At 40.4% G+C, this 24,281-nt stretch overlaps 1 protein-coding gene across 1 annotated transcript in view; it reads left to right on the top strand.

The window, feature by feature from the left end:
- The window catches only part of MYH11 (myosin heavy chain 11), a 54,217-nt gene extending 29,944 nt beyond the window's left edge, over positions 1–24,273 (top strand). Inside the window, exons 9-42 of the mRNA XM_031056488.1 lie at positions 32–130; positions 1,113–1,256; positions 2,650–2,745; positions 3,126–3,244; positions 3,416–3,568; positions 3,735–3,908; positions 4,080–4,253; positions 4,676–4,790; positions 5,399–5,595; positions 5,753–5,874; positions 5,988–6,057; positions 6,199–6,359; positions 7,174–7,282; positions 8,179–8,310; positions 8,592–8,798; positions 9,152–9,289; positions 9,947–10,070; positions 10,513–10,684; positions 11,276–11,488; positions 11,615–11,759; positions 11,857–12,063; positions 12,863–12,967; positions 13,070–13,222; positions 13,652–13,900; positions 14,141–14,353; positions 15,028–15,240; positions 15,919–16,080; positions 16,827–16,955; positions 17,494–17,582; positions 17,811–17,934; positions 18,090–18,298; positions 18,864–18,972; positions 19,555–19,727; positions 23,662–24,273. Coding sequence (XP_030912348.1) covers positions 32–130; positions 1,113–1,256; positions 2,650–2,745; positions 3,126–3,244; positions 3,416–3,568; positions 3,735–3,908; positions 4,080–4,253; positions 4,676–4,790; positions 5,399–5,595; positions 5,753–5,874; positions 5,988–6,057; positions 6,199–6,359; positions 7,174–7,282; positions 8,179–8,310; positions 8,592–8,798; positions 9,152–9,289; positions 9,947–10,070; positions 10,513–10,684; positions 11,276–11,488; positions 11,615–11,759; positions 11,857–12,063; positions 12,863–12,967; positions 13,070–13,222; positions 13,652–13,900; positions 14,141–14,353; positions 15,028–15,240; positions 15,919–16,080; positions 16,827–16,955; positions 17,494–17,582; positions 17,811–17,934; positions 18,090–18,298; positions 18,864–18,972; positions 19,555–19,727; positions 23,662–23,800 — 5,138 coding nt within the window. The 3' untranslated portion in view covers positions 23,801–24,273. The remainder of the gene's footprint in view (positions 1–31; positions 131–1,112; positions 1,257–2,649; positions 2,746–3,125; positions 3,245–3,415; positions 3,569–3,734; positions 3,909–4,079; positions 4,254–4,675; positions 4,791–5,398; positions 5,596–5,752; positions 5,875–5,987; positions 6,058–6,198; positions 6,360–7,173; positions 7,283–8,178; positions 8,311–8,591; positions 8,799–9,151; positions 9,290–9,946; positions 10,071–10,512; positions 10,685–11,275; positions 11,489–11,614; positions 11,760–11,856; positions 12,064–12,862; positions 12,968–13,069; positions 13,223–13,651; positions 13,901–14,140; positions 14,354–15,027; positions 15,241–15,918; positions 16,081–16,826; positions 16,956–17,493; positions 17,583–17,810; positions 17,935–18,089; positions 18,299–18,863; positions 18,973–19,554; positions 19,728–23,661) is intronic.
- Positions 24,274–24,281: the final 8 nt, after the last annotated feature.

Consider the following 24,281-nt stretch of genomic DNA (forward strand, 5'->3'; position numbering starts at 1 on the left):
TTATTGATTTTTTAACGCACTTTACAAACAGATTTGCTTGAAAAATCCCGTGCAATTCGTCAGGCTAAAGATGAAAGAACATTTCACATCTTTTACTATTTGATTGCTGGAGCTTCTGAACAGATGAGAAGTAAGTTCCTTACTAATGATTCTCTTATCTCATTGAATAGTCTGAGCAATGGCTTGCCTAAGTATTTATCTTAATTTCTGTAATTACATGTCCTTCAATCCTTACTATAAATAAACAGCCATAGAAATACCTATGTATTTTAGCTAGAGAAAACAATTTTCTCAAGTGAATTATAAGAAAGCATCAATTCATGTCCACCTGTTTGAGGCAGGTTGTTTGTAGTTTACAAGATATTTTAATTTACAGGAGATGTAGACCCATTCAGATCCCATCTTGAATAATAGCAAGAAGATAAATTGGGAAGAGTTATTAATTGCTTTACACAAAAGAGATTGGGGGTTCCAACAAGAATATCAGCTCATTGTTTTAAAATAAATTAAGATAATGTCTTTGCCACAGCATGTTATTACACTGTGAAAGGCAGTTTCAGATTTATTGGAACATCATGGTTCAAATATGATATATTTCCCTAAATCACTCATTGCTAAAGAATGTATAAAACAATGGGTTACTCTGTATTTCCCCTGGCTTTTATGTTCCTTACCTAAGAATTTGTTGTTGGCCATAGAATAGGGTTGAACAGTCTGTTAGTTTGGCCCACTTTGGTTGTTACCTTGTTCCATTTTTCTTATTACAGGCAATGAATCCCCACAGGGAGAGGCACAATTCTGAGTAGGTTACATATGGCCCTCAATAAAAGTATTTTGGGAAGAATGGCTCAGATTTGAGTCCATAGGAAAAAGAATTGCCCCAAAGTGCAGAGATGTTCTCCAGTCATTAATGAGAACTAGAAAATTAATACCATCAAAGTAGTTGTTAAATAGTTATTTTGATAATATTTGACCCTAAACTCCTCATACAAGCAGATTTTTTTCTTTTGGTTATAATTTTGGGGTTTTTTCTGTTGTTCTACCTTAGAAGAATTCATGAACTAAGAGCATTAAGTAAATGCTCTTAAATAAGCTTTTCTTCTTCTTTTTAGATGATTTGTTGCTGGAAGGCTTCAACAATTACACCTTTCTATCCGGCGGCTATGTGCCTATTCCTTCTCAACAAGATGATGAAATGTTCCAGGAGACCTTGGAAGCCATGAAAATTATGGGCTTTACTGATGAGGAACAGACATGTGAGAATTGTCGTCAACACTGTATTCAATTTACATCTGCAAGTGACACTACATAGAGATGCAAATGCAGAGGTTAATTCTGTCCAAAATACTCACTTTGCAAAGCTAATTTGTGTTTATGAAAGGGAATATTTCTCATTGGAACCCCCTACATATCCAAAAAGAGATTACTGTCTAAACCAGCTCAACAGTAATGACCATTTAAAGCCATTGTTCAGAACTTTCCAACTAGCATGAAAAAATTGCAAAATAATCTGATTTATTTTTGACAGAAACAGAACAGGCTCAAATAGCTCATATGTACTCACTGATTCAGAAAGAAGAGAAATAAAACCAAAGAGCATGAAACAACAGCTAAACTGTCTTGAAAATGTGGGCCTGCCAGAGACATCCACCTGCATAGCTTTTACCTCTCAGTGCTGCTGGGAGTGTGCAGGGCTCTCAGATGCAAACTGCCATGTCCCAAGTGACACCTGGTGGCAAAAGCAGCGCCCTCCCATTGCTGAGCCTTGCAGCAGCTGCAGCAGCAGTAGAAGGGCACATCCCTCACCTGCATCAGTGACCCAGGGGTGCTGAGCAGAACCCCAGCCCTGCTCAGCCTGGATGATGGTGCTGGTGCACTCTGCTCTGCTCCTGCCACTACTGCCGTGGACAGCAGCATTCTCCACTGCAGCAACAGGAGTCATTCTTTTGCTGTCTGAACCCCTCTGATTTCATGCTCTAAAATAGAAGCCCATTAGGAAAATATTCTTCTCTTGTATAAATTAGATAAATTTACAGATAAACAAACAGAATTCCCCAAGTTGATACAACCTCATCTGTAACATATCACTAGATTTTACTACCCCAGATTAGGTGGCATCACATTTATGTATATTTTAGTTATCAAACATAAATAAATACCTCTTCTGGATTTTGACATTAATCCTTTTACAGACATGTATACATTTGATTTTAGTTGCACAACAAAATATCCCCATGTCCCTGAATAACTGGACATTCAGAAGCGCCACACATTTTTGAAGCTGCTGGTAATTCAGATTTATTTTTTATTTTAAAGACTCTTGAGTGACTGAGCAGGGAGGATGCTACAGGCACTGTGAGTGGGAGAAAAATTCCTGAGATGTGGGGATCTGCCTGGGGAGCCAGCATAACTTACTTGAGGTGCTGGTGTTCCCAGCCTGGCCCATTTGCTCCACTGCACAGATTGTGGAGATTTTTGCTCAATCAGTTCTCAAACTCCTGCAGTTTTAAGGCACAGGCCTTTAAAACAAGCCTCACTCTTTCAAGAGAGGTACAGACCATCAGAGGCACTACAATGTTGTTGCAGAGAACAGAGTTTTCAAAACATGGCCATTCTGTTCCTCATTTATATGATCTGTTTCTCTTACAGCTATTCTGAGAGTTGTTTCATCTGTCCTACAACTGGGTAATATTGTCTTCAAGAAGGAGAGAAACACTGATCAAGCTTCTATGCCAGATGATACTGGTATGATTTTCCACTTCAAAATTTAGTTAACATTAAAAAATTAATAAAACAGCAACTGAATAAGCACTCTTTAGCAATATTTTTTATTTAATTGCTGTTATGTGTGTAGCTCTCAGGCTTTCAAATATAAACGATGCTTAAAATCAGCTCAGTTATTATTACCTTTTCTAGTAATCTTTAATCTATAAATTGGTGAATGGTGAATTTGTTGCCTGGATCACAAATGTTACTTTTATAGTGCCATCTCTTGTATGTACAATAGAGAAGCTTTAAAGGAAAATAAATAATTCTGCATACTTGCTGAGCTACTCATATTCCCACTTACTGACCAGCTAAGATACAATTCAGTCAGAAATAAAATCTCACTTTTTTTATTCTAGCTGCACAAAAAGTGTGCCACCTGATGGGGATTAATGTGACAGATTTCACAAGATCTATTCTGACCCCAAGGATCAAGGTCGGACGAGATGTTGTCCAGAAAGCTCAGACCAAAGAGCAGGTACCACATGCACTCTGCTCTGCTCTCCTGAAGCTCTTTTCCCTTCTCCAATTTCTATTTCTCCTTATATCTTGTCTAAAGGGAAACATCTGTTTTCTGTCTCATTTCTACAGAAATTAACAGTTAACTGGGTTTCTTCTTTCACTTACAATCTCCTCTGACCTTTTCCAGGCAGACTTTGCCATAGAAGCTTTGGCCAAGGCAAAGTTTGAGCGTCTGTTCCGTTGGATCCTGGCTCGCGTGAACAAAGCTCTCGATAAAACAAAAAGACAAGGAGCCTCTTTCTTGGGGATCCTTGACATTGCTGGATTTGAGATTTTTGAGGTAGGTACTGTGGAACACAAGCTGACTAAACTCATATAGATCCTTAAATTTTAATTATTTTAATATGCAAAAAGAAACACAAAATAGCAAATACCATCTTGTCATTTAAGTTCACTCTTGAAGGTCTCTTTCTAACATTAAAAATTCACTGCTTTCCTCTTCACAGATCAATTCCTTTGAGCAGCTGTGCATCAACTACACTAATGAGAAACTTCAGCAGCTTTTCAACCACACAATGTTTATACTGGAGCAAGAGGAATACCAGCGAGAGGGCATTGAATGGAATTTCATTGACTTTGGCCTGGACCTGCAACCTTGCATTGAGCTGATCGAAAGACCAGTAAGATTCTCTCTCTGTAGGTGGGATACTACAGAGGTATCAGTTATGTGTCAGTACAACAAGAGATCCTTTATTTCCTGGAAGGATCTGTAACCTCAGGGGTGAGGAAGGTGGTGCTCTGTCTGTGCCTCTGCTTGTGATGATTCTGATCTGACACCGCTTCCATTGCAGACCAACCCTCCTGGTGTCCTGGCTCTGCTGGATGAAGAGTGCTGGTTCCCCAAGGCTACTGACACGTCCTTTGTGGAGAAACTAATTCAAGAACAAGGCAACCATCCCAAATTCCAGAAGCCCAAGCAACTCAAGGACAAAACAGAATTCTGTATAATGCACTATGCAGGAAAGGTACTGGACAGATTGAGCTATTTTGACTTAGGGAACTTTGGTTCTTTAATACCCAAAGGATCAAAGAGAAACTTTTTGGTATCTGCATTGATGAGATATGGCTTTAATTATGAAATGTGCTTATTTAGTGTTTTAATTACACAACACATGAAATAAGATTTGCAAATCATGGTTGTGCTAAGCTCACAACAAAAATTACCATCACTAAGGTTATTGAAAATCCAAGTGATTTGGAACCTTTTCTAGCAAGCAGACTTTTTAAAGACATCAGTACATGTGAGAATAAATACTCAGCCCTCAACCCTAGAAACCTTTGCACATTATTTGTCTGATTTTGTGTTAATACAGTGCCCTGTGTTCTTGGACCTCCAGATTTCTTATCAAGAAAAAATTTTTGATGTAGCACTCACTGTTCCCTGCAGGTTACCTACAATGCAACTGCCTGGCTGACAAAGAACATGGATCCACTAAACGACAATGTGACCTCTCTGCTGAACCAGTCTTCAGACAAATTTGTAGCAGACCTTTGGAAGGATGGTATGAATCACAAATCTAAATCACTGATGGGGTTTAAAGAGAGAAACTCCTATCAGAACTTTTTGACAGCCATCCCTTGCTGGTAACACACAAGTGTGAACGTGATAAGCATAGAAGAGACTGAGCTAAGACATAAGAATAATGTGTTCTAAAGACATCATTAATGAAAAAATTCATTAGAGAGTTTTAAGCACTATCAAAAAATTTCCTTAATATTATTCAGCAACAAAATAAAAATTATTCATTACACTGTTAAAGTGTTGCTGAACGTGTAAAATTGTAGACCTCACTTAGCAGAGGTTATTGTTAGGTTTTATGAAGGCTTTCATGTAAGTTCTGTGGAGTTCTATTTAATTCATGGACATAATAAAATATATTCTAGGTATTCAGTCGCTCCATTCTGTCACTACTTAACAAAATCCACATTTTCATCTTTGACAGAAGTAGACTATTTACCCAGAAGGACTTCTAGTACATTTGTCAGAATGCTTCTATTGCATAAAAAATATACCTGTTCTCTTTGGCAAGCTGCAGTGTAACCATGGCAGTGACAAGTGCGATGTGAGGCAAGGAGAGTTTATTTAAACTGTTCCATTCTTCTATTTCAGTGGACCGTATTGTTGGGCTGGACCAAATGGCCAAGATGAGTAGTGAAAGCTCACTCCCCAGTGCCTCAAAAACCAAGAAAGGCATGTTCCGTACTGTTGGACAGCTCTACAAGGAGCAGCTGACCAAACTGATGACCACCCTAAGGAACACCAATCCCAACTTTGTCCGCTGCATCATTCCAAATCATGAGAAAAGGGTAAGTTTCAGATGCTCGGTTTTCAGACTCCTGCCATTTACTCCTGTCGAGCTGCTCGCTGTACGTGGCACAGCTGAGCAATGTCTTCAAACACAGACACGTGGATGGTAACATTTTTGTAAATCTGTGTTAAAAATACCTTCTGTTCCCTTTTCAGTCTGGCAAGCTTGATGCCCATTTAGTGCTGGAGCAGCTGCGCTGCAATGGTGTCCTGGAAGGGATCCGCATCTGCCGCCAGGGATTCCCCAACAGGATCGTCTTCCAGGAGTTCCGCCAGCGGTACGAGCCCTCAGCCCCAGCTCTGCCCTTAGCAGGGCTGTGCTCCTGTCTGTCTGTCTGTACCAAACCACCCAGTGTGTTTCAGCCTCCCTAACATAAGCATCTTTTGGCAGATATGAAATTCTTGCTGCACATGCCATTCCTAAAGGATTCATGGACGGGAAGCAGGCTTGCATACTCATGGTGAGGAAAGCATTTTTGATTTATTATAATCAGTCCTATGCTTTTTATATAAAAGCATTGAGACTGTACAGAAATGAGAAGTGATTTTTAGTACCCTAAACCTCAGCACTGGAGTTAAAAAATCTCCCTGTTTTCCTCCAGATGAAAGCACTAGAGCTTGATCCCAACTTGTACAGAATTGGACAGAGTAAAATCTTCTTCAGAACTGGTGTTCTGGCTCACCTGGAAGAAGAGAGAGACCTGAAGATCACAGATGTTATTATCACCTTCCAGGCCATGTCCAGAGGCTACCTAGCAAGAAAGTAAGAATATATGCTGACAAATAGAATGTTTTCTGCAGCAGAGTATCTGGAGGGGCCTTTAGTGTTCCATAGAACAAACTGAAGCTACTGAGACATTTCATTATTAGTTATATTGCATTAGAGCTTGTGTCCAATGAAGGTTTCACCTCCAGCCCAGAAAAGTCTGATCAGTGTAATTACAGGGAAGCAGTTACACTGTGAGGCTGCTCACACCCCTCTGTACAATAAGCTGAGACAATGACCCATCATTTAAACATCTATGTGTTGATACCAGCAGGAAAGGAGCATTCTAAGCTGTTACTGGAGTCATATGCACTACAAGTAGCAGCACCCCTGGCATCTATAAAACATAAAATAATTTCTTCCACAGCTTCAGTGTGGAGCACTGATCATCTAGCATGATCTCAGTTAATGTACGCCACAAAACTATCAACAATAATGCCTTTTTTATCTGCATACTATCAAGGCTTTCCAAAAAATATGTCTCAAGAATGATAATCAGTGCAATATCTGAGTGCCTGTGTACTCTGGAAAGGTGTTCACACACAGAACTAGATCTATACATCTGTGCCTACCCCTGGAATGCAAACAGCCAAAAACTAAAATAAAATATCAGACAGCTAACCAGAGCTATCACCCTTCCTCAGGAAAGCACGGGCACTGTTAAAGCAACAAAAGAATTTGTGCCAGACTCCCCAAACCATGTGCCTCATCAGCAGAGTCTCATGCCAGAGTTTCTTTGCTTAATGTGTGTACCTTGCAAACACCTTCTAGTCTCAGACTGAACCAATTTGCTTTGTGTTTTTAATCACAGAGCCTTTGCCAAGAGACAGCAACAGTTGACTGCAATGAAGGTTATCCAAAGAAATTGTGCTGCCTACCTGAAGCTGAGGAACTGGCAGTGGTGGAGACTGTTTACTAAAGTGAGTGACTGCTATCAGTAAATCTCTCCTCAGTTTTCCAAAAGAAATTAAATGCACATGATACCAGGGTACATCTTTTCAGGCACATGCCTTGTTCCAAAGCCCATTGCAGCTGGTGGCAAGAGCCTCATTAGTTTCACAAAATTTGGGGTTAGAGATACCCTGGATAGTTCCACAATGCCATTAACATTAAAGCTGGTTCTAATTTGAAAAGAAAACAATCTTTTTAGGCAGAAATTCATAAAAAGGCAGAAATTCATTTGCATGCTTGGAGACTTTTTTAATTGCCACAACATGAAATAATTTCACAGGGGTGGATAATGAGAACACTGAGTAAAATGGAATTTTCCAAACATCCAGAGTGATGTATCTAAGGGGAACCAAGTAGCTTGGGAATTCCTAACTGGGACACTAAACATCTTCCTGCTGGGAACCCATGCAAATTAAGTCTATTTTCCTATTAAAGAGGCTTGGGTGTTTCAAGAATGGCCTTCAGTTTGGATTCAGAAAACTTTTCCTACTTGGATTGATAGCAATCTCCTCTGCAACCAGAAACAGGCAGTAACACACAGCTGTGCGTGCACATTGCCTTCCCATGCAGATGTAGCTTTTGTACATTATCAAGAGATGAAAATAAGCCTGGACACATTTCAAAAGTGACTCTATCAGAGGCAGAGGTGCTCACAAGGCCCCAGGAATTAACATAGAGACAGCCAAGAGCAACACTGCTGAGGCTTGGAGCTTTAAAAATGTTCCCATCAAGCTTGGCTGGACAGTATCTATCCAGTCTTGAGCAATGACAGCACTACCATTAGTGCCAGTCAGTCCTTGAAGCACCATGCTCAGCAACACAAATACTGACAGGAAACATTCTTAAAAAACCTTTCCATTTCCAGGTGAAACCACTGCTGCAAGTCACCCGCCAAGAGGAAGAAATGCAGGCCAAGGATGAAGAGCTACAAAAAACTAAGGAAAGACAACAAAAAGCAGAGAGTGAATTGAAGGAGCTGGAACAGAAACACTCACAGGTGATTTACAGCTCTGAGCTGCTGGGAAACACTAGCTGTTCTTTTACCATGTCTAGAAACTGTTATAATAAAGGTGTCTCTCTCCTTTGCACTTGTGATTGTCTTCATAGCAATGGTCCAGAGCAGAAGGTCAGTGCAGACAAGCTCCCAATCACTTCAGTAAAGGCCCAACATCCATACAAGAATGTGTGGTAGAGCTGCCTGCCCGTACCCCAGGAACATCCAGTAGAACAACCAACTTGCACTCCAAGCATAACCTCCTCTCCATTTTATTTGTGCAGCTTGTTGAAGAGAAGAACCTCCTGGCAGAGCAGCTTCAGGCAGAAACTGAGCTGTATGCTGAGGCTGAGGAGATGAGAGTCCGTTTAGCTGCTAAGAAACAAGAGCTGGAAGAAGTCCTGCATGAGATGGAAGCCAGGATTGAGGAGGAGGAGGAGCGCAGCCAGCAGCTGCAGGCAGAGAAGAAAAAGATGCAACAACAAATGCTGGTAAGGAGAGATAAGTGACAAATAACTTGGATCTCACTGGGTCAAACAGAGACAGGAAAACCTCAGATCCTAAGACAGTGCTTGCTGTAGGATATATATCTGTGCTACTGAAGGACAATCAATTGATGCTCTTTCCTCCAGAGTCCTCTTCCTCATCTTCACCCTAATATTTTCTCTAAAACATCAAAAATCTTTCCTTCTATGTTGTCAAGTATTACAGATTGTCTAGTTCTTAATAAAAACAACAAAGTTTACAACATGCAGTAATAAACATTAAGCATTTTTAAGAACTGTAGAAGTAGTATTTTATTTCTAGAATTCATGTTTTGTGGGTTTCTTTTTCCCCCCTAAAGGACCTTGAGGAACAGCTGGAAGAAGAAGAAGCTGCAAGGCAGAAACTGCAACTTGAAAAAGTAGCAGCAGATAGCAAGATAAAGAAAATGGAAGATGATATTCTGGTGATGGAAGATCAGAATAACAAGCTAAGCAAGGTGAGTTCTGGGTCCACTTTCTTACTCTGAAAATAGTGAAAGTTGAGAGAAAACCTTCTCTTCCACTAGAACACCAGGAATACGCTTGGCTATCTAATCTCATGGATGCACAGTTACACCAGACCATCAGTCCTGCCTGTATCAAATGCATTTCTGATCATTTTCCTGTGCTTGTTTGAACAATCCAAAATTGTGTAAAACTACTCTGTTTGAGACCTGCTGTAGCAACAATATTTTCATGCAAAATATTTACAGCAGTCATGCACAATCAGTGGAAGACATGTCTTCTTACCCAAGAGCGGACTAAGTAATTCTCTTGGTTTGCAACTAATTTCAACAAAACTTCATGATTAAAACTGGAAGGTAAGAATGTCTTCCAGTACTTTTTAAAAGGGATTGCTCCTATAAACTGGGCCCTGCACTTAGCAGCCATCAGAGAGAGCACAAGATTCTAAGAACAACAGCTTAGAGAACATAGAAGTCATAGACACCCCTCCATAGCTCCTCTGTAACTGAATAATTGAAATGTATCACTACAATCTCAAGAAATACAGCATAAAAGGACAGTCTGTTGGACATTTTTGGTTGGCAGAGAGTTGATTTTTGATCACCAATGACAGACATGTTTGCTAACAGAAATATTTTATTTTTCTTAAGGAAAGAAAACAACTTGAGGAAAGAATAAGTGATCTAACAACAAATCTTGCAGAAGAAGAAGAAAAAGCCAAAAATCTTACAAAGCTCAAGAACAAACACGAATCCATGATTTCTGAACTTGAAGGTAACATGAACAATAGTTTATCGGGGGTTTTGTAGAATTTCTTCTTTTTCCTTGGCACAGAACAAAAAAACCTCAACAGAATCTGGAGAGAACTTTTTAAAAATGTGTGGGGTATTTCCAAACTTTTTATGCTGAACCCAGTTTGGTGATAATCACCAAAGCCATGGTGCCAAACAACAGAAACCTTTTATTCCTTATATCTAAAAAAGTAAAGAGAAAAATGAGGCAAAAAAAATGCTTATGTTAGAGAAAGAAAGATAAAGAAATTATTCTTCAGGATGGCTAGAAATAAGGCATTGCATCTTGCTCCAAAAACACAGTGATCTGTAGTTAAATGCATGGCCACACTGGAGGCCAGAAGCATTTGCTGCCTGAGTTTGAGATCAGATTAAGGACTCCTGGCACTACCACAGTCTGGTGACCAAAATCCCTCCCTTTCCAGTGCGGCTGAAGAAGGAAGAGAAGAGCAGACAAGAACTGGACAAAGCTAAGAGGAAGCTGGAAGGGGAGGCAAATGATCTGCATGAGCAGATTGCAGAGCTCCAGGCACAAATTGCTGACCTGAAGGCACAACTGGCCAAGAAGGAGGAAGAGCTGCAGGCTGCTCTGGCCAGGTACTCACTCCTGGGTCTGCACACGGTGGAAAGCCCAGGCTGGAACTTATCTTGCCCCTTCCCAGACACTGAGAAGTTCCAGCCATGAATCTCATCTCTCAGTTCATCCCCTCCATGTGCTACCCCATTTTCCAAATGTCCTTTTGTGAAAAGTAATTATGCTATTGCTTGTCCATAGACAAATAATCTATTTTATTAAATTACCCTCAGGTATCAATGAAAACTGCTCTTCCCATAGGCAAGGGCAGTGCTGTCAAGTATGATGAAATGTAACAATCTAATTCATAGGAAATAGACAAAAATTAATTAAGAGTCTGATCTTGATTCACTCCAGAATCTCAGTGGATTTTTTGTATAAATTTAAGAGGGAAAACACTAAACCAAAATTTATTTCCTGGATCAACTGATTAGCATCTCCAGACACTGCATCCAGCTAAAGTACAGCTGTCTAATCCTTTTTGCATCAGCCTCCCTTTCATTGGCACTTTCTTGCACATAACTTATAAATCTTCAGTGTATACTGACTTCCTCAAAGTGAAATAGTTATTACTTTTTTTAATTTCTAAAATGAAACACTCTTTTGTCAAAAAGGCTTGAAGATGAAACTACTCAGAAGAACAACGCCCTGAAGAAGATCCGTGAATTGGAATCTGTAATTTCTGATCTCCAGGAAGACTTGGAGTCTGAAAAAGCTGCAAGAAACAAAGCAGAAAAGCAAAAGAGAGACCTCGGTGAAGAGCTGGAGGCTCTTAAGACAGAGCTTGAGGATACTTTGGATACCACAGCCACCCAGCAGGAGCTCAGGTATGGATATGTAGCAAAAGGGGCAAAAAGGAATGTCCCCAAGCTCAGTTCAATACTGCCCACTGGCATTGCAGTAGGGCTGGAATGCTCTTTGCTGCTGCTCCACTGATGTGTGTCACCTTCCAGAGCAAAGCGTGAGCAGGAGGTCACAGTGCTGAAGAGAGCCCTGGAGGAGGAGACTCGAACCCATGAAGCCCAGGTCCAGGAGATGAGGCAAAAACACACTCAGGCTGTGGAAGAGCTCACAGAGCAGCTGGAACAATTTAAACGGGTAAACAGAAATCCATCTCACTGAAAACCACCCCCTAGATAACACAATTTTCTCCTAAAAATCATCTTTATTTATTCACTTCTTCACATGCTTGTAGGCTAAAGCAAACTTGGATAAGGCCAAACAGTCACTGGAGAAAGACAATGCTGATCTGGCTAATGAAGTCAGGAGCCTGAATCAGGCCAAACAAGATGTGGAGCACAAGAAGAAGAAGCTGGAAGTACAGCTGCAGGATTTACAGTCCAAATACACCGAGGGAGAGCGTGTTCGGACAGAACTCAATGAAAAAGTCCATAAATTACAGGTAGGAAGGAGTTTGATGCTTTGCTGTGACACCGTGGGACTGAGAAGCCCAGTTTATCTAGAGGAATTATAGCCCTGCAGCCAAAATGCTCATTTTTTGTCACCTTAAACTCCTACCTTAATTATCACACAATTAATCAACTACAACCACTCCATCTCATGGAACTGGGAGCTTTTAGTCTCGCCACCCTTCTGTATGTGCTGCAGTCTGTAATGCCATCACTGATTCAGTGACCATGATGCAGATCTGACAGTTTCTTTCTGTTTGTTCATTTTTGGGTGGTGGGGAAGATTGACAGGTGTGCGGCTTTTGGAAATGTATTAGACAGCTATTAAACACGTGTGCTCAGAAAAGATGACAACAAAAGGAGAATGCTCACTTAGCTACAGTTCAAGAAATAACCAAAGATCATTTTAAATGGTTCTCTGGTAGATGTTCAATGTCCAGATATAGTAATCAAGCTTATTGTTACATCTTATTCATAGCTACAGTAAGCTTTGCTTTATTATTTTAAGCTAGTGGATAAATAAGAAAATATAATCAAATGCATCAACTTCTGTCAAACTTGGGAAGAGGAAGGAAAATCTATCAAAATCCCCATTCTCCTTTGTAGTTCATTGCAAGGAACATACTATTATTGCTTTATGAATATGACTAGATATAGCATAGTAAATGCTATGGTAAACTAGGCAAAAAGGGCATTAGATAAGATTTCAGACAAATCTAGGGAAACTAAAGTTTAAGGAAGATTTTGAAGCTTTGCAAAATAACTGAGTTTATTCTCTGTGGCATCTTACAGGTGGAGGTTGAAAATGTCACCAGTTTGCTCAATGAAGCAGAAAGCAAAAATATCAAATTGACCAAAGATGTTGCATCCTTAGGATCTCAGCTACAAGATACACAGGTAAACTCGCATCCAAGATCAGCTCACCTACAGTATTCATAAAATGCACAATAAAAAGACCGAAACTAATGACTGTCTTGCCAATTGATGTGGTGACTGCAGGAGCTGCTTCAGGAAGAAACGCGGCAGAAGCTCAATGTGTCCACCAAGCTCCGCCAGTTGGAGGATGACAAGAACAGCTTGCAGGAGCAGTTGGATGAAGAAATAGAAGCAAAACAAAATGTGGAGAGACATATTTCAACACTGACAATACAGGTATCAGTGCCATAATTAAATCATTAGCTCCATCACTGAGAGCTGTGTTGGTAGTTGCAGGGGATCTGTAGAATTATCCTGGCACAGCACACAGACCTTCAGGGAATTTGTGCTGTTAGCCCAGATGGCACCAGTGGTGCTCCACAATGCAGGCAGCAGTCCCCCTGTCCTTTAAAATGTCATCCCTAGGACAGGTACAAATGCAAGGTAGCTCCACACATAGTCTTGCACACAAGTCCTGTATGTGCATCCTAGGGCTGTGCTCTGCCTCATTTTATGAAGGCTGGGTGATAGGTGACTGTCACCAACTTCACACAGGTCAGACTAGAAAAGCTTCAGGTCTTAGCTGTCTTCTGGCCAAGTTTTTGTCTCTCTGCCAAGTTTTGTTGTCACAGCTACAAAGATTTGTCCTCTGAATTCAAATTCCAGCTCTCTGACTCTAAGAAGAAGATACAGGAATTTACCACCACAGTAGAATTCATGGAAGAAGGCAAAAAGAAACTTCAGAAAGAAATTGAAAGTCTCACACAACAGTTTGAGGAAAAGGCTGCTTCTTATGACAAACTGGAAAAAACCAAGAACAGACTCCAGCAGGAGCTGGATGACCTGGTGGTGGACTTGGACAACCAGCGTCAGCTGGTCTCTAACCTGGAGAAGAAACAGAAGAAGTTTGACCAGGTATGGACTTTAGATTTTCCCTTGCTGTGTTATCAGGTGTCTAGAACTCACAGTGTGTCCATTGGGACACAGGGACAAAAAAATTAACTAAAATTTAATTATACAAGAAATGTTTAATTTTGTATTTATATGCCTTTATCAAAAGCAGAGGTTTTTCTCTGTCATTAACAACTGACAAAACAGCTGCAATAGAAAAGCCTGTTTCTAATGACCTCCTGTATTGACACTACCTTTTCACAGATGCTAGCTGAAGAGAAGAACATCTCCTCAAAATATGCAGATGAAAGGGACAGAGCAGAAGCTGAAGCTAGAGAAAAGGAAACAAAGGCTCTGTCCTTGGCCCGAGCACTTGAAGAGGCTTTGGAAGCCAAAGAAGAACTGGAGAGAACAAACAAAATGTTGAAAGCTGAAATGGAAGATCTTGTTAGCTCCAAAGATGATGTTGGCAAGAATGTAAGTTCTGGCCTTAGAACAATCTCCACAACAATAACTTAAAATAGCAGCTAAAAGAAGATATAATTGTTTCCAGTGTGGGAAATTCTCTGCAGAACACAAATCCATTCAGCAAGATCAGATATTTCATACAAAATTCAAAGGTTGTTCCATTTGTGACCAAACTTTCAAGGGACTTGGCAAAGTAACTGTAAGCTATGTTTATTTTTAACATAACTTCAAGCATGAAGAAGATTCTAACTGATTTCTAAATAATGTATTAGTTTATTACACTTCTTTGAAATGGTAAACTCTGCAAATCTTATTTTATTAGTTATATTTTACTCTGCCATCTGGCTTATATTTACCTACATAACTGCAGCAAATTTCCACTTGTGCATTGCCAATCACTTCTTTTATTACAAATATATGATTATATTACTTCTAATACTAAATAAATTAAATTATGATATTTGACTAGATGAAAAATGAAAGATTGGGATAAAGAGAACCTTATTTTAAGACAGTTTTGCAAGTACAAAATAAAACTAATTTAGCATTTTCAGTGTAAATTAGTTGATTGATTGTCCATACCTGATAGTTTCAAATGTGGTCTATACTGCAGGTATACTGTGTATAATTAGAATTATGCTTATTTCTCATAACAAATCTATTAAATTCTCATTGCTTGAAAGGTCCATGAATTGGAGAAATCTAAACGGACCCTGGAACAGCAAGTAGAAGAGATGAAGACACAATTAGAAGAGCTGGAGGATGAGCTACAGGCTGCAGAAGATGCCAAACTCAGGTTGGAAGTTAACATGCAGGCTCTGAAAGGCCAGTTTGAAAGAGATTTACAAGCCAGAGATGAACAGAATGAGGAGAAGAAAAGACAGCTCCTCAGACAGGTACCATTCCCAACTACTGCCTTTGTAAATATCTAACCAAGCCAGCTGAAAGGCCCCAACCTAGTGCCATTATTAAAGCACCTCACTAACTATAATGAAAAAAAAGCATCACATTTCCTTGAATATAGTGATTTAAAAAAAAAACAAGAAGAAGGAAAAAAGGGTTATTGTACTAAAGAAGGTGGGGGGGGGTCCCTGTTTCAGCAGCAGATGCACAGTTACCAATAAATGTAGCTATTTAACTCTACAATCAATATAGTATAAAACATATACTATATTGATATACAGTCAGGTGGTTCTGACAGTCAGAACAACCTTCCCTGTATTCTCAGTGCAAGTGAAAAAAAACCTTCTAATAGATCTGCATTCCCAAGGTACACTGGATGCATACAAAAGCACTGGAGATGAAAACAGGATAAATCTTATTTGTACAGAAGTGTTGGGACAGCAAGGACAACTGCTGTAGCCATCATCTTGTAACACATATTTCCATGAATACAGGACCCATTGTTGAGTCCTTTAAAAAACTTTTAACTTTGGGACAAAATGGAAATCTGTTTTAACTGCCAGGGAAGTCACAGTTAACAGAGATATGGGGTCTGTATAAACTATTCAGACATAGTGTTTAAGAGTCTCCAAGGACTTTGCTAAACTGACCTTGTTTTCCTTAATGATCAGCTCCATGAATATGAAACTGAACTGGAAGATGAGCGGAAGCAACGTGCCCTGGCAGCTGCTGCCAAAAAGAAGCTGGAGATGGATGTTAAGGACCTGGAGAGCCAGGCTGACTCTGCCAACAAAGGTCGGGAAGAAGCCATCAAACAGCTTCGCAAATTACAGGTAAGCAACCCCAAAAAGACAGTTTTTCCCATCGCTGTGTCTTGTACAGCCACAATACAGAAGTTAGGTGACACACTTGAGAGCTTGATGCCCATTACAGATGATTGGTCAGAAGGGGAATTTTAACTAGACTGCCACATTCAAATACCATCATTTGAATGCTCAGTTTGAATGACAGTGGAAAAATTCACAGGGCAAATTATTAAAATCTTAGATTTCATCATGGTAGAGAGCTTCCAGAATTCTCTAGCCAACACTCATCTGCTACTGACTTACCCATATGAAGGAAAACTAAGAGTCACATGAAGAGAAAGGACTATAAGATAAAATCTATTACAGGGCTTCAATCTGGGTTCTAACATTTGACTCTTGAGCATAAAAGACTGTTCAGAAATCAGGTTGTCTCTGAATTATCATGTTCCTGTTTATATTTTAAACCTCCATATCAATTGTTCTGTCACATGCTAACAACTAAACGACAAAAATTTTCTTAATCAGAAACATTAAGACTCTACATGTACTCAAATATTCAGAGGACAATAGGCATTACAAAAGATGCAGTGTTCAAGTGGAAGCATTGCCCTCCTTGGAATAGCATTTCAGATCTTTCCAATATGTGCTAACAGATCTCTACAAAAAAAAAAAAACTTCAGCAGCATTATGACAATGTAACTGTGTATGTGTTCTGTTCCATGCACATTTGTTTCAACTGAAATTGTAACAAATTTGTTATTCTTTTCAACAAGGCTCAGATGAAGGACTACCAACGAGAGCTGGATGATGCACGGGCTGCCAGAGAAGAAATATTTTCTACAGCCAGAGAAAATGAGAAGAAAGCAAAGAGTCTGGAAGCAGAACTCCTGCAGCTTCAGGAGGTAAAGTGGGAAACCTACAGCAGAATGAAGAAGATTACACATGGCCTTCAGTAGCAAAACAGAACTGGCAGTGAAGTAATCTAACAGGTCTTAGGGACTGAACTTGTAACAAGTTCCATGTGCTCCACACACTCCACTAAAGCTGTTGGATGTACATCTGAGCACAGTCAGATTGAGCTGAAAAAAATCACCTTGGAAGAAAGTACAGATCGCCAGCCTTAAAGGGAAATGAACTGTATGATCCAACATAAATTGTTTTCAATAGCAATAAATTCTTGAGGGCTTAGTGCTATTATTCCTACCTGTATTAAATGGCCATCTTGTGACTAAAACAAATAAAATAGAAACCCGCTGACAGGCTGGATAAAGTGTATTTCATTGTACTTCCCTAGGATTTATGACATGACAAGAATTTATTCTGTTAACAAGACAACCCATCTCATACCAGCTTTAGAAAATTTAGAGTCCTCTGAATCATGCTATAACTACTTGAACATTTACTCATTTCCTTACTATGCTGCTTTTTCCATTTCTCTAGGACCTGGCTGCTGCAGAAAGAGCTCGCAAACAAGCAGACCAGGAGAAAGATGAGATGGCAGAGGAACTTGCAAGCGCTGCCTCTGGAAGGTAGGAAAACACCAAATTACACACAAGGCTCTGAATGTGCTGCTAATGCTGCCAAGAGAAGTTTTGCTCTGTTCCCAACAGCCATCTGCCCTTGACAAGACAACATGCACACATATGACTACTTCCATTGAAATATCTAGTTCTTTTCTGAATTATTGGCAGTTCATAATACAATCATAACATATGGTCAGAGCCAGAACTACTCACTTTTCAAATTTACATTTCCAGGACAAGCCTTCAGGATGAGAAACGGCGCCTGGAGGCAAGAATTGCTCAACTGGAGGAAGAGCTGGAAGAGGAGCAAGGCAACATAGAGGCAATGGGTGACCGCATGAGGAAAGCAGTACAGCAGGTATAGCTCATTCCAGCACACGGCACTTTCTGTTCATATTCCAGCAAAAGCTACTTGTGGTTCTGAGTATCTGGAGGATTGCCTTCCCAAATTGCCACCTGTCATTTGTCTGAAAGCATGTAACACTTGTGACAGCATCCCTTCCCTCCTTGCAGGCAGAGCAGCTGAACAATGAGCTGGCAACAGAGCGCTCAACTGCACAGAAGAACGAAAACGCCCGGCAGCAACTGGAGAGGCAGAACAAAGAGCTAAAGAGTAAGCTGCAGGAGATGGAGGGAGCTGTGAAGAACAAATTCAAAGCCACAATTGCTGCTCTGGAGGCCAAAATTGCTTCTCTCGAAGAGCAATTGGAACAGGAAGCCAGGTACTGGTCTCCTGAGGGCACCACTGTCCATTTATTGTTCCAGTTAATGAGACAGAAAATAAACAAAGGCAAGCAGGATTTGTGTCAGCAGGCTGTCAGTGCCACTAAACTTGGTGAAGTCTCTCACTTAACATTTCTGAGACATATGGCAAGTAACTGGAGTAGCTACAGTTTCTGATTAAGATCCATTTTATTGCTGTAAAGTTCTACTGGTACCATAAGCAAGGATCTGCTCCCCTACATTTTAGAGTAACTGTCCTATGACTCTGCCAGGTTAATTGCCATAACACACTGGACATTTGTTGGATTATTCCTTCAGGAAATCACCATGTGTTTCAGAACACATCTCCTGGAGCACCTCTAGCATACAGCAGAGACATATATTTGGTTTTGTTTTGCTCAGAAGAATATGCCTTAAAGTTTTCCTTAGAATTCAAATTCACCTGTTAAATTCAGTAGGACCTTTAACACAGGGGTCCTTGGTGCTGATTTCATGAACCACAAGCCCAAGGCAGGTGGAGAGTACAGAGTTTCCACATCACCAAACACTGCCCTGTCATTGCAGAGACAAGCAGGCAGCGGCCAAGACGCTGCGCCAGAAGGACAAGAAGCTCAAGGATGCACTGCTGCAGGTGGAGGACGAGAGGAAGCAAGCAGAGCAGTACAAAGATCAGGTACAGACTGTCACAAGGCTCTTAGGTGAAGGCACAGGAGTTTTTAGGTTTTGCCCTAAGAAAGGAAGATGCTATGTTGTGTCTCAAGCAAATGCCTTTCTGGAAAGCAGACTGTTTGCCTAGATTCTGTGCTGGGAGAGCCAAAGTCCATTACTAACAGATGGGACAATACAATTCTTCCACGCTACATCAAGTGCCAAAGCACAAGTCCTTGTTAATCAGCCAGATAAAACAGTCTGACGGCACAGCAACATACAGGACTGTGCACAACACCCTTGGTGCAACATGAATAGAGAGGCTGAACATATTTTACATTAAAATTTTAGCTTTATCTAATGCAAATCCATCTGCACGCCAGAAAATCAGAGGTAGGACTCTTCAGAAAAAGAAACAATGAGGTTGTGTCTGAATACAATAGCTATCAGCAAAATGAACTCCCACACAGCAAAGTTATTCTCAGGCTATAAGCTTCCATCTTTGATATGGGTCATGTTTCAGTACAACTCCCAATGGAAGCATGAAATTAAAACAAGGAATATAAAGTATTACAAATTAAAGCATTACTCTGAAATCTCCCTTTAGGCCGAGAAGGGCAACGTACGGCTCAAGCAGCTGAAAAGGCAGCTGGAGGAGGCTGAGGAAGAGTCCCAGCGCATCAACGCCAACCGCAGGAAGCTGCAGAGGGAGCTGGATGAAGCCAATGAGAGCAATGAAGCCCTGGGCAGGGAGGTTGCAGCACTAAAAAGCAAGCTCAGGTAGAGTACCCTTGTTTGGGAAAGCCCTTCCCACTCACTGACAGCCTTGGAATTTAGAGTTGAACTACAAAAGTGGGAAAAAATCTGTCAGGTGAGGAACAGGCACTGCTAATGCTGCGAAGTTACTCACTCCTTGTGTAAGCTTAGCACTCAGAACAAAAGGCCCAAGTCAGGAGTGAAGTGCATTTCATAGATTGCAGCAGCCTCAGGATTTCAGCTGAGATGAACTGTGATAGCATGGCACAGGCCTTACTCTTCTCTAATCAAAATCCTTTTGGCTTCAATCGGAACAGAATTAGGCTTGGTTGCTTTTGAAAACACCCCTTATATAATGGCTGTATCTATTTGTACAGAAGCAGTCACAAAAGTGTAGAAATGCTTGTGCTTTTCACACATGCACAACTCACACATAACAACTGTGACCAGTCTTGGACATCACAGGCAGTAAAAAGCAAAGCACATTAAATTAATCTTATTCCAAAGTCTCTTTGGACTTCACTACTATGGGATTCAGTGTCATCCGATCAAGGAAAATATTAAAACATCCCTTTGCATTTTCTTGTTAAAACTGCATGGGAAAAAGATAAAAGCTATTGTCAGCCAGCTACATCCCCAAGTTCTGCACTCACTGGGTTTGAAAACACGAGCTCACTGAAATAAAGAGGCTGACTCGAGTTATAAAGAAATTGCTCTATCTGCATCACTATACCATAAAATTTTGCCTTCTACCTAAGACCAACAGTACATCAGATGAAAAACAAGAACCAGTCTACCTGTGTTCTCAAAGTAGTTTGTCAGACTACTTACCAGTAACGTGCTTCAGTGTTCCTGGATGTGGATTCCCTTCAAAGTGAAGGGTTATGGATGTAGCAGCCTTTTCCACTAGCACCACCTTGGGTAGTTACATGCTGCAGGCTGCTTTATGAAGCAGTGGCTGTGTCCAACCCTTTTACATAGATCACTATATAGCTCATTTTTGTTTTATCTAAATGTAATGTACTTTGTTTAATTATTTAAAAGTAATTACCTACCTCTGACCATGACCATGTGCCTAGTTTAACTGCCCAGGACTCTTTATCTCTGTTTCAGAGGGACACAGGAACCTTCGCATGACTAAGCAGGTACCATGCCTTCAACTTTGCAGCTAGCTTGTATTGCACAAATTTCCATTTTCTTTGGCCCTGGTTAAAATTATGTGAGGTTTCTGCAAACTGTGAAGGCTTGGATATCTTGGCATTAATCTGTTTTATCAAAAAAGACAAATATTACAATAATTTAGCTACCATCAGCTGTTTATCAGTGATACATCTTTCTTACAAGTAGGTTATGTACTGACATAGACTTACCAATGTTGCATTCTCACAAGCTCTACCACCAGAGTACCTAAGCAAGTACTCTGATTTTTTTTGCATGGTTTTTTTTTTTTGCACATCATCTTTGTGCACTGCCATGAAAAGTAAGTTTTTTTCAAATAAAATACACCATTGATTAGTAAAATTGATTAAAAGGACTAATGAATATGGAGTGTCACAGCATGTCATTAGAATTTCACAGTATTTCTTGTGCCTACTGTAATGCTGACTTAAGGTAAGAGCCCATCTAATGCACCTGAGATTTGGGAAGACCGTACTTGCATGTGATTTATCACACACCACACAATCACAGACAAAAGAGAAAGCTTTGTCTTTCATTACGTAGCACTCTGTGCCTGTATTGCTTACAGAGTTATTACTGAGGCTTTTACAGCTGTTTTACAGACATTACATTGCTTGTCTACTGTATTAAAACATAGAGCACGGACACAGACATTAAAGCTGACACTGTAACCTAGCACAGCATTATGTTATACTTATCAGCACATTCTTTGGACACAGGAATAATACCTGCACTGTGAAAAATAAAGAGCTATTGCCTTGTAATATTTGTATTCTTTCTATTTTACATATGCTGGATTTTGCTGTGAATACACAAATATTTAAAGATGATGTCTTGTCCTTGCATGTGCCTTTTAGTCAGCCTAATATTTCCAGTCAGACTGTTACTCAAGCACCACTCCAGCAGCACCAGTTCAAAGGCAGACTAAATACAGAGGTGCTGAGCAAACACTGGTGCTGAAGGCTCACCCCAGATACACACATTGTTCTAAAGGTACTAATACCAATGACCACCTGAATGTTATCAAACACATAAACTTCTTGAAGAGGAACAGATATAAATAAGAGGTATTTATCGACAGGGCCAATACCAGTTTAAAGAACTGGTAAGTTTATGCATACTGCAACAGTTTAATAAGTAGTTAGTGTATGATAAGGAGTTCACTTTGTGGCCAAAACTCTAGTGCACAATTTGGTGAGACTCTTGCTGTTATTCCCTCCAGTCCCACGTTCTCTCACAGCACTTCAGTGAATTACTGCAGCACAAATGACTTGTGGGTAACCAAGTCCACAGACAACACAAGTCCAAGGGGGTGGAGAGCTCTTCCAGCTTAATAAAAATTAACAAATTTATTAACCTAATTAGAACTTATTTGCTAAATAACAAATCTCTGCTACTGTAAAATAACAGACCCTGCTGTTAGACCCTGCCAAGCACACACCAGGACAGAAATTACACACCCCTGTGTTCAACACATGCCATCAGCACCAGAACACAACCATGGTTAATTATCAGCAAGTCTTACATGAAGCTTTATTAGCTAGCTAATTGCCTGCTCACACTGAAGTAAGTTTAAGGGCAGAATTGTGGAAAACAGACTACATGTCACATTTCCATCTTGGAAATGCAGATTCATGCCTCTGAACTAAGTTAGTCCAGCCAACGTTCCTACCCTCTTCCCGCATATGGAGGACTGAACTTTGGACTTAAATAGCTGCTTCAGAAAGGGCACTGGCTTAGTCTTTTGCAAGGACAAGACAAGCCTTTAAATATTTACGCATGATTGCTGTACCCAAAAGTGCAGTCTTGGATCTATTTACCACCAAATTAGTATTTTTGGCACAATGCCAGTAATCATGAATTGATTTTATTGCTTATATCTGTGGTCTCAAGCCTTTACAAAGGTTTGCTTAATGGGGCAAGTGAGAGGCCATGTCACAAAACTGAAATGCTTTACAGCACATTAGCAATGGAGGCCATGGGACAAACCCATTGTCTGTCTCACTTGCTCACACCTCCCCAAAAATTAACCTTGAGGACCAAAATGTCCCTGCCTTGGGATGTGCCTATGAAATATATGGGGATGGGAGGGAGATGGGAGAGGAAAAGGGGATAAAGTGGGAAAAGCATTTCCTGTAGGACACTTGCACTGCTAAGCATCAGTCCCTGGGTTTCAACAGCTCCAAAGCAATGACTGTTTCCTCTCTGTGCTGGGAAAGAGATTGGAGTGACTGAGAACCTGGGTGTCACACCTGTCACAGCACCTGTGGTGCTCTGACCAGTGCAGCCTGTGCACTGTGGGCTCAGAAATGTCTGCTGCCATCCACAGCACTGCCCCAGGCCCTGCAGGAACTGGTGGGCAGAAATTCTGTACAAATTGCTCTGTGTGCTCCTCCAGAGGAACACTCCTCTGCTGTGGTGTATGAGCACTCTCTTTTTCACTCCTTTCAAGTACCTTCAGTTGCAGTTCCCTTAGGGGAAAACAATGAAATGAAGGGAAGAGTGGGGGTGATTTGGGGCTGATGTTTAGAGGACGAAAAGGACACAGGCACAAGAACAGGAAACCAATCTAATTTCCAAGCAATTGGGAGTCTCAGCCTGTTCACAAATTACAAGTTACAGGACAGAAAGTGGATTAAAGGCCCACAGCTCTTGGCTTTTCTGCATTTAGAACCATGAGCCCCACAGGTCCTGTTACAAAACTCTAGTTATTTGTGAGGATTCCAAATGACCTAGCACCTGATTTTCTTTTTTCTATTTTTCTCCCCTCTTGCTGCAGGAGGGGAAACGAGCCAACATCTTTTGCCCCACCCCGTAGATCTGGAGGCAGAAGAGTAATTGAGAATGCAATAGATGGAGGCGATGACGAAATGGATGCAAGAGATGGAGATTTCAATGGAACAAAAGCCAGTGAATAAACACGCTTCAAAAATTGCACTGCAGCAAGGGGAGGGAGGGAGGACAATATTTAGCACTGTATAAGTCTACTCTTAGTGTCAAGGTCACATACACCCACTCCTCTGACAGATAAAAGCACAACTGCCTTGTCTCCAATGTATAGATTGACACTAAAAGTACTCCAAAACTTTTTGTACCATGAAGCATATTTGAAAAGGTGGGGATTTTTAACGGTCTACAGAGGATTTGTGAGATTGTTGCAGGGGGAAAAAAGGCATTGGTCAGTTAATCTTCTCTTAAACTTTTATTTTGAGTATTCAATTAATATAGGGTTTTCTCCTGGTTACTACACCCCTGATGCACAATTCACAAGGTGGAAGTGCCTTTTTAATCACTTACTGAAAAATATCATTTGTTCAAATTAAGTCAACTGTTACAGTTTTATATGCACCATGGATGTGCTTACACACTAATAAAAGGCTATAAAAATGACTCCACTAT

Source organism: Geospiza fortis, unplaced genomic scaffold (assembly GCF_000277835.1).
Source record: "Geospiza fortis unplaced genomic scaffold, GeoFor_1.0 scaffold237, whole genome shotgun sequence".
Lineage (NCBI taxonomy): Eukaryota > Metazoa > Chordata > Aves > Passeriformes > Thraupidae > Geospiza > Geospiza fortis.